General features: G+C 52.0%; 1 protein-coding gene across 1 annotated transcript in view; it reads left to right on the forward strand.

The window, feature by feature from the left end:
• LOC109926285 (pyruvate carboxylase, mitochondrial-like) overlaps window positions 1-8,637 on the forward strand; it is a 66,303-nt gene extending 57,666 nt beyond the window's left edge. Inside the window, exons 8-9 of the mRNA XM_048619612.1 lie at window positions 2,129-2,269; window positions 5,529-8,637. Coding sequence (XP_048475569.1) covers window positions 2,129-2,269; window positions 5,529-5,777 — 390 coding nt within the window. The 3' untranslated portion in view covers window positions 5,778-8,637. The remainder of the gene's footprint in view (window positions 1-2,128; window positions 2,270-5,528) is intronic.
• Window positions 8,638-9,925: the final 1,288 nt, after the last annotated feature.

Raw genomic sequence — 9,925 nt, forward strand, 5'->3', positions numbered from 1 at the left:
ATGAAGAAGGGTCTAGGCCCGAAACGTCAGCCTTCCTGCTCCTCTGATGCTGCTTGGCCTGCTGTGTTTATCCAGCTCTACACCTTGTTATTCCAGTTACGGCAAGGCAGCTTTCCTCCTGTGCCTCAACCTGTCTTGGTAATAAAGGGCAACGGAGTACTGACCCATCTGTGCCCGTCGGGGTCGCGAGATCTTTCCACGCACCCAACTGAAGGGAAGCTGGTGCAGAACACTCACTCTGATGGTGGCGGTGAGGCAGATTCTTTATCCGAGCGGGGAGGGGTCAGCGAGATGGCACAACAGTCCAAAGATGTGCAGGCTCGATGGATTGGCCATGCTTAGATTGCCCATGGCGTTCAGGGATGTGTAGATGGGTTACAGGGAAAGGGTAATGGGTCTGGGGGGGGTCAGTGTGGACTTGTTGGCCCGAAGGGCCTGTTTCCACACTGTAGGGATTCTGTGATAAAACAAGAAAGAGAGAGATTCCAGAAAATGGGAGTGAGGGGGTTGGAGGCCCATGGCTCCCCAACTCCTAATGGGCAAAATATTTTCCTCATTTGTTGTCTCCTCTGAACTGTACCATTTCAGAGGGCAGTTAAAAACCAAACACCTTGCACTGGGGTAACAGCTAGGCCAGTCCAGGCCTAAGGAAGGAAGATTTCCTTTCCTAACGGGACGTCCATGAGCCCCTGTAGCGGGGTGGGCTGTGGGGTTTCATTACGATGATCAATCGAAGTTCACATTCCCCCCTTCCTGAGATCAGCTTGAGACCCCCACAGCTATCCTTCGGATTTAAATCCCCGGTGATTTGAACCCACGTCCACAGAGAATGACCTGGGGACCTCTGGGTTGCTGGGCCAGTGACACTGCCACAACTTGCACACAGATCACAGTTCTCACAGACAGGAACGAAGGGAGAAAAGGAACAGATGTAGACGCAAAGAGACAGAATTTATAAAATTCATTTGTGGGGCATGGACGTCACCTTCCAGGACCAGCATTTATTGCCCTGTCCCTAGTTGCCCCTTGAAAAGGTAGTGGGTGAGCTGCCTTCTTGAACTGCTACAGTCCAATGTGCTGTCGGTTAGACCCACAATGCGCTTAGGGATGGAATAACCTGGAATTAAGAATCTAATGATGACCATGAATCCATTGCCGATTGTCAGAAAAACCCATCTGGTTCACTAACATCCTTTAGGGAAGGAAACTGCCATCCTTACCTGGTCTAGCCTACATTTGACTCCAGACCCACAGCAATGTCATTGACTCTTAACTGCCCTCTGGGCAATTAGGGATGGGGCAATAAATGCTGGCCTGACCAGTGTTGCCCTCATCCCGTGAATGAATTTTTTTAAAGATTCCAGGATTTTGACCCAGGGACACTGAAGGGTCCAAATGTTAAGTCGATCAAATGTTAATGTTTGTGATGTACATATGGCACTTTTCCTGATAATATTCACAGAATGTAACTGCCTCCTCCCCTCAGCTCCCCTCTCCCAGCAGTCTCTCTTTTCAAGTGCTCTCACTACCTAATTAAACAATGCCCTTCACATGTATATCTGAACAGCAGAATTGACACCATCATGAACAGAAAAGAGCATAACTAATGTAGATAGCCAAAAGCTTCTCCCCAGGATAGGGGAGTCTAAAACTAGAGGGCATAGGTTTAAAGTGAGAGGGGAGAGATACAAAGAGGGGCAGTGTTTTCACACACAGTGGGTGGTGAATGTCTGGAATGAGCTGCCAGAAGTAGTGGTGGAGACAAATACAGGTTTGTCATTTAAGAAACTTTTGGACAGGTACACGGATGGGATAGATGTGGAGGGATATGGACCAAGCGTAGTCACATGGGCCTAGTTTAATTGTGAAACCTGGGCAGCATGGACGAGTTGGGCCGAAGGGCCTGTTTCCATGCTGTAAACCTCTAGAACTCTTAATAAGAAAGGGATGCAGATTGAGATTGAGATTGTGGACCCAAAGAGAATGGAGACCGAAACAACGCAAAGTGGATAGAGAGTGATTTCCAGTAGAGGAGCCAACAAGTCCCAGCTATCAGAGCACAGGTCCCTTTCACTCGGGGAAAGTGCAGGATGATCACAGCAGGTTGTTTGATGTGATCTCTTTGCAGGTGGAACTGGAGAGAGGGAAGACGCTCCACATTAAAGCTCTTGCGCTGGGAGACCTCAATGTGGCCGGGCAGAGGGAAGTGTTCTTCGAGATGAATGGTCAGCTTCGCTCGGTGCTGGTCAAGGACACTCAGGCCATGAAGGTAAGAGGGCATTGAGGGATAGAGGCTCCAGTATGGTCATCTGAGTACGGACGCTGCTCCAATCCAAACCGAAGGATGGAAGAATATTGATATATTTCCCAGTCAGGATGGGGAATGGCTCGGAGGGGAACTTTCAGGGGGTGGTGTTCTCATGTATCTGCTGCCCTTGTCCTTCTAGATGGAAGTGGTCGTGGATTTGGAAGGTGCTGTCTGAGGATCTTTGGTGAATTTCTGCAGTGCGTCTTGTAGATGGTACACACTGCTGCTACTGAGTGTCAGTGGGGGAGGGAGTGGGATGTTTGTGGATGTGGTGCCAATCAAAGCGGGGACTGCTTTGTCCTGGATGGTGCGGAGCTTCTTGAGTGTTGTTGGAGCTGCCCCCATCCAGGGGCAAGTGGGGAGTTTTCCTTCACACTCCTGACTTGTGCCTTGTAGATGGTGGACAGGCTTTGAGGAGTCAGGAGGTGAGTTACTCGCTGCTGGATTCCCAACTTCTGACCTGCTCTTGTAGCCCTTCTGTTTATGTGGTGAGTCTAGTTGAGTTTCTGGTCAATAGTAACCCCCAGGATGTTGATAGTAGGGGTTGCACTGCAACTGCTACAGGGATCCAGGGATGAAGCTGACGGGATTGCTGGACAGAGAACCAAATGATCCCAATTAAATCTGATTTGAGTTCGGTGATAGGTGAATTTTTGGTGAAGCAAAAGTTTTCAGCGATATGGGCCAAAGGCAGATATATGGACATATACACAGATTACTCATTGCCTCATTAAATAGGGTCTGGCAGAGGTTACACAGGCAGGGAGAGGGTGTGGGAATAGCAGAGGTTACACAGGCAGGGAGGGGGTGTTGGGACTGGCAGAGGTTACACAGGCAGGGAGGGGGTATCAGGGCTGGCAGAGGTTACACAAACAGGGAAGGGGTATCAGGGCTGGCAGAGGTTAAACAGGCAGGGAAGGGGTGTCAGGGCTGGCAGAGGTTTACACAGGCAGGGAGGGGATGTTGGGACTGGCAGAGGTTACACAGGCAGGTAGAGGGTGTGGGAATGGCAGAGGTTATACAGGCAGGGAGGGGGTGTCAGGGCTGGCAGAGGTTACACCGGCAGGGAGGGGGTGTCAGGGCTGGCAGAGGTTACACAGGCAGGGAGGGGGTGTCAGGGCTAGCAGAGGTTACACAGGCAGGGAGGGGGTGTCAGGGCTACAGGAGGCTCCATTCCACAGCCTGTATGTTGCCATGCACAGTTGCACTACACTCTGTGGTGACCCAGATGAGAGAAGTACAGTCCCAGTGAGAGGCAACTGGCCATGAATGGTTCTGAGGTGCTGGTTTGGTTTCAGTGTGTCACACAGGCAGCAACACGATGAATAGCGAGGTGTTAGGGCTCAGAGCGGTTTCAAATCTCAGAAACGAGGCAAAACCCACTCGAGCTGTGCTGTCCATTCATCAACGCAGAGTCAGCACCATGCTGGTACTACACTGCCCTCTGCTGCCCAGCAAGGGAACAGGCACTGCACTCTGCAGAGGGCATCCTCACTGACTTCAGTCCAACGGCTCTCACTGTATTGTGTCCAGGTGGGGCAATGTGAGAGAGACAGCAAACATTAACACCACCCTCAGCACAGTGGGTCAGAACTGAGGGAGCGCCGCACTGTCGGAGGGTCAGTGCTGAGGGAGCGCCGCACTGTCGGAGGGTCAGTGCTGAGGGAGAGCCGCACTGTCGGAGGGTCAGTACTGAGGGAGCGCTGCACTGTCGGAGAGTCAGTGCTGAGGGAGCGCCGCACTGTTTGATGTATGAAGAACAACTGGATCGGTTAAGATTATATTCACTGGGGATTTTGGATTCTAACAGGACTAAACAGGGTAAATACAGGAAGGAGGTTCTTGTCTGGGGTTTTGAAGAATGGACAATATAAGGAATAGGAGCAGGTGTAGGCCGTTCTGCCCGTCAAGCTTACCCTGCCATATCTCCGGCATTATAGCTGACCTGCCCCAGGCCTCAGCACCTTCTTACTGATAGTACCTCATGCCCCATAACTCCCCAATGTTTCAACAAATTCAACTCCCTGCTTCTCCAATACTTTGTTGTTTTGCTTCCGCAGTGTTCTGGGGCGGAGAATTGAAGCGTACAAGATTGTGAAGGGGTTGGACAGGGTCGACACTGGGATATTGGTTCCCAACCCCACCACAGTGAGGGAATCTGGGACACGGACGGCACAGTCTCGGGATAAGGCCCTGATTATTTCGGAGTGGGAAGAGGAGAAAAGGCTTCACTCAAAGGGATTGGAGGTCTCTCTCCCCAGACTGTTGTGGAGTCTCCACCATTAAGTATATTGAAGGCTGGGCCTATAAAGATATTTCATCTCTCGATGCACAGAGGCAGTGGAAAAGTGGATTATTTTTTATGGGTGTTGTTGGCCCAGCATTTATTGCCCATCCCTAATTGCCCTGAAAGGAAGTGGGGGTAGAATTGGGACCACATTCAGATCAGCCATGAGCTTATGGAATGATGGGACAGGGTCGAGGGGCAGAATGGCCTACTGCTGCTCCTAATCCCGGTCTTCTTAATGATGTCTGTGGATGCCTATTAAACCGGGGCACAGAGATGACGGGATGTCGCAGCACTATCTGACCATTCTCTTTCTGGTTTCTCTCTCCATCTCTCTCCTTCCCTCCTTTTCTATCTCTCTCCCTCCCTCAACCTCTTCCCTCTCTCACTGTCCCTCACACCCTCTCCCTCTCTCTCCTTCTCCTATTCTCTCTCTCCCTCTCCATCTTTCTCTATCTCCCACTCTCTCTTCTTCTCTGTGTCTCCTACTCTCCCATCTCTCCATCTCCGTTCCTGTCTTGGTGTCTTTCTCACCCTTTCATCCCCTCTTCTAACTCCTTTCAATCTCTCTCTGTCCCTTTCCGTCTCCCACTCTCTCTCTCCATTCCTCTCTCCCTCCCTTTCTCTCTCTGACCTTCTTGATCTCTCACTCCTTCTCTTCCCCTCTCTCCATCCCTCTCTCGTCCCCTCCCTCTCTCTTTCCATCCCTCCCTCCCTTTCTCTGTCTGCACCTCTCAATCTCTCTGTCTTTCTTTGTCCATCCTTCCCTCTCCCTCCCTCTTTCTCCATCCTTCTCCCTCTCTCTCCCTCCCTCTCCATCATCCCACTCTCCGTCCCTCTCTCCCTCTATCTCTATCCCTCTCTCTCCATCCCTCCCTCTCTCTCCATCCCTCTCTCTCCCCCCTCTCCATCCCTCCCTCTCCTGCCTCACAGGAGATGCACTTCCACCCGAAGGCGCTGAAGGATGTGAAGGGTCAGATCGGGGCCCCGATGCCAGGGAAGGTGCTGGATATTAAGGTGAAGGAGGGCAGCCGCATTGAGAAGGGGAAACAGCTGTGCGTGCTCAGTGCCATGAAGATGGAGACGGTGGTGAACTCTCCCATGTCAGGCACTGTCAAGAAAATCTACGTCACCCGCGACATGCACCTCGAGGGCGATGACCTCATCCTGGAAATCGAGTAGGCCCTAACCCCTACCATGACCCCTGACCTCCCTGACCCCTGCCTGCATTATGCCCCCAACCGCCTAACTTGGCCCCACCCCATACATTTCCTCCCATTCTGCCCTCTAACTCTCCCACTGTTCCCTGCCAACTCCTGTGTTAAGTCCATGAACAGACCTACACTGAGTCTGTCAAACAGACTGACTCACAACAAGCAATGGCTCACTTGCCCTCAGTTCCAAACTACAGCATCACAGGGTATTGGAACAGATCCCACTTGCCCCCATGTGGAGGCGTATATGGGAATCACCTTTCCCATTTCTGGCATTTTCATACAGTTCCCATGCCCTTCCCTAAGGCTCACACTCATGTACAGACCCTGAAGCTCTCTGCAAAGTATCAGCAGTCAACTTGATTTCTTGTCTATTTGTTCACGGGATGTGGGTGTTGCTGGCTGGGTCCAGCATTTATTGCCCATTCCTAGTTGCCCCTTGAGAAGGTGGTGGGGCGCTGCCTTCTTGAACCGCTGCAGTGCATGTGCTGTAGGTATACCCACAATGTCCTTAGGGAGGGAATTCCAGGATTGTGACCCAGTGACACTGAAGGAACAGCCGATGTATTTCCAAATCGGGATGGGGAGTGTCTCGGAGGGGAACTTGCAGGGGGTGGTGTTCCCATGTATCTGCTGCCCCTCGTCCTTCTAGATGGAAGTGGTGGTGGGTTTGGAAGGTGCTGTCTAAGGAGCCTCGGTGAGTTGCTGCAGGGCATCTTGTAGATGGTACACACTGCTGCGACTGAGCGTTGGTGGGTGGAGGGAGTGGAATGTTTGTGGATGTGGTGCCAATCAAAGTGGGGGCTGCTCTGTCCTGATTAATAGTCTATTGACTGACACTTTGGAGCCCAAATGGTTGATTTCGAAGATTAAACAAGGACAATACGCACTGGTGCCATCCAGTCACCCCCACCACCCCCAACACTGACACCCTGTGAACAGGGGAACCGTACGTATTGGTTAGACACAGAATCCCAGACCCTGTTCAGAATGGTCATTGCTCCCACAGTTCACACTAATCCCAGCACAAAGTGAGCAGGCCGCTCTCTATGGACAGGACCTGGCTTTGGTCTTTGTGCTGATGTTCCGACTCTAAACAGGGTCCAAACTCAGCCACATCCCCCACCCAGGGCAGGGATGGAGTGGTGGGGGCGAGGAGGGGGTGGGGGGGGTGCCATGTGCTGGGCAATTAGCCCCGAAACAGGTCGGTGAAGCACAGGTACGCCAAGAAAGTGCCAGAAGCCCCTGGCAATCCCTCTGCTGCTCTGGGAGAGGCCCCTTTAAGTGTGAGGGCATTGGTGGTGGTTGGGGTGGGGGGATGGTTTGGAGTGGGTGTGAAAAACCCAAAGACCTTACCCCCAACCCTAAACTCTGCTCAGCTCCCTGACCCACATTCCCCACAGGATCAGGCAGCAGACGGTGGGATCTGCTGGGAGGAATCCAGTGATCACCAACCCCTGTGTCACCTCCTTATCAGCCTGGTCACTGATTGTCCATTCTGTACAGGCTTCATTGACAGTAATATCCCCATCTCGCCCACTGGCATTGGCGCAGTGAGAGAGAGAGATGGTGTGGTTCTTACTGGTGTTGGCCATCCCAGATTGCCCAGATACCCCTCTTCCCCTTTGTATACTCCTCTCGGGGTGACATTAGATGGACGCTGGTCACTCTGAGAGTGACTGATAACTGGGAGTGGCCAGTCACTCTCTAGATGGACATTGGTCACTCTGGGAGTGGCCGGTCACTCTCTAGATGGACATTGGTCACTCTGGGAGTGACTGATCAGTCTTTGGTTGCTCAGTGGTCACTCTGGGAGTGGCCAGTCACTCTCTAGATGGACAGTGGTCACTCTGGGAGTGGCTGGTCACTCTCAAGGTGGACACTGGTCACTCTGGGAGTGACCGATCACTCTCTAAATGAACAATGGTCACTCTGGGAGTGGCTGGTCACTCTCTAGGTGGACACTGGTCACTCTGGGAGTGACCGATCACTCTCTAAATGAACAATGGTCACTCTGGGAGTGGCTGGTCACTCTCTAGATGGACACTGGTCACTCTGGGAGTGGCTGGAGTAGTTAGAGGTGTTGGGGATTGGCAAGAGGAGGTGGTTGGGGTAGGAGAGGAGCACCAAGGAACGAAAGTCTTGATTCTCTCCTGAACATTGACCAGTCTCCCCCTCCCCCAATTCATCCCACCTCCACACCCTCCCCCACCCCACTGAGACCACGAGGGAAGACTCCCAGTGCATTTGGGGAACCCTCTGCCCCCTTCCCTTCCCTTCCCATGATCCTGAAGGAAGCTGGAATGGTTCTGTCCAGCCACGGTTCTGAAATCTCCACCGGGAATTCCGTGAGAGCACGAGGAGATGAGCAGCTAATCTCGGTGGAAATTCCTTCTTCTCCCAGAGCAGCAGCTCACACACTGCCACCAAATGAATGGGTCAGTCCTGCGGGGCTGGGACATGCAATCTGATGTCTCCTTATTCATCTCCCACCCGCCCACGCAGCAGGAGAGGGAAAGAGGGAATTCTCCGAAGAAGATGGGATGAAGAGCCTGCGGGACAGGGCAGCATGGATTTGGAAACCGACCAGCACCAGGACACTGCCTCACGGCCATGTGTGACCGTTACGTCAATGCCCGTAGTTACCTTCTCCCCCCGCCCCCGATGACTGAGCCTTCCCAACGTCTGGGTGACATCGCTGCAAGGCCACCTTGGTGCCACCAATATTTCAGGCTCCACCACATTGTACATTGGGAAATAAACAGAAACCAAGAATGTATCATAAAATCCGCGTCGAGTTTAACAATAAAGCAACGTCTTACAGAAAAGAACAGAATGGCGGTGCTGGGACACCTGTCTGGTCCAGAGTCTTGGTGGGGAGCAATCCACAGTCGGGTCGACTATTCCTTTAGTTCTCCTTCTGCCCATCCCTAATTGCCCTCAAAACGAGTGGCTTGCTGTGGTTATGTCGGAGGGCAAGGAAGAGCCAGTTGCATTCCGCTCACAGACCACGATGTTACATCTGGGAAGGTATGAACAGAAGTAGGCTTCCATTCGGCCCATCGAACGTGCGGCACCACACAAACAGGCTGGCGGTCTTCATTCAATGGCTATACTCCGTTACCCACAGCCATGTAACATGCTTATACCCCAGAGACTGATTCAACTCCTTGTTCAACATACTCACTGATACACCCATTTTCCAGTCTGTCTGTGGGAGAGAGAGCACAATTCGTGTACCAGTCTAACTACACGGAGTGGGAAATGGGTGTACCACTCTAACACACACAGAATGGGGAATGGGTGTACCAGTCTAACACACACACAGTGGGGAATGGGTGTACCAGTCTAACACACACAGAGAGTGGGGAATGGGTGTACCAGTCTAACACACACAGAATGGGGAATGGGTGTACCAGTCTAAAACACACACTCGGTGGGGAATGGGTGTCGCAGTCCAACACACGCAGAGAGTGGGGAATGGGTGTACAAGTTTAACACACACATAGTGGGCAATGGGTGTACCATTCTAACACACAGAGAGTGGGGAATGGGTATACCAGTCTAACACACACAGAGTGGGGAATGGGTGTACCAGTCTAACACACACACGCAGTGCGGAAGGTGTACCAGTCTAACATACACAGAGTGGGGAATCGGTGTACCACTCTAACACACACAGAGAGTGGGGAATGGGTGTACCAGTCTAACACACACAGAATGGGGAATGAGTGTACCAGTCTAACACACACAGACTGCGGAATGGGTGTACCAGTCTGACACACAGAGAGTAGGGTATGGGTGTACCAGTCTAACACACACAGAGTGGGGAATGGGTGTACCACTCTAACACACAGAGTGGGGAATGGGTGTACCTGTTTAACACACACATAGTGGGCAATGGGTGTACCACTCTAACACACAGAGTGGGTAATGGGTGTACCAGTCTCACAAACAGATTGGGGAATGGGTGTACCAGTCTAACACACACAGAGTGGATAATGGGTGTGCCAGTCTAACACACACACTCGGTGGGGAATGGGTGTACCACTCGAACACACACACAGATTGGGGAATGGGTGTACCAGTTTAACACACACATAGTGGGCAATGGGT

Source organism: Rhincodon typus, chromosome 43 (genome assembly GCF_021869965.1).
Source record: "Rhincodon typus isolate 14 chromosome 43, sRhiTyp1.1, whole genome shotgun sequence".
NCBI classification, from domain to species: domain Eukaryota; kingdom Metazoa; phylum Chordata; class Chondrichthyes; order Orectolobiformes; family Rhincodontidae; genus Rhincodon; species Rhincodon typus.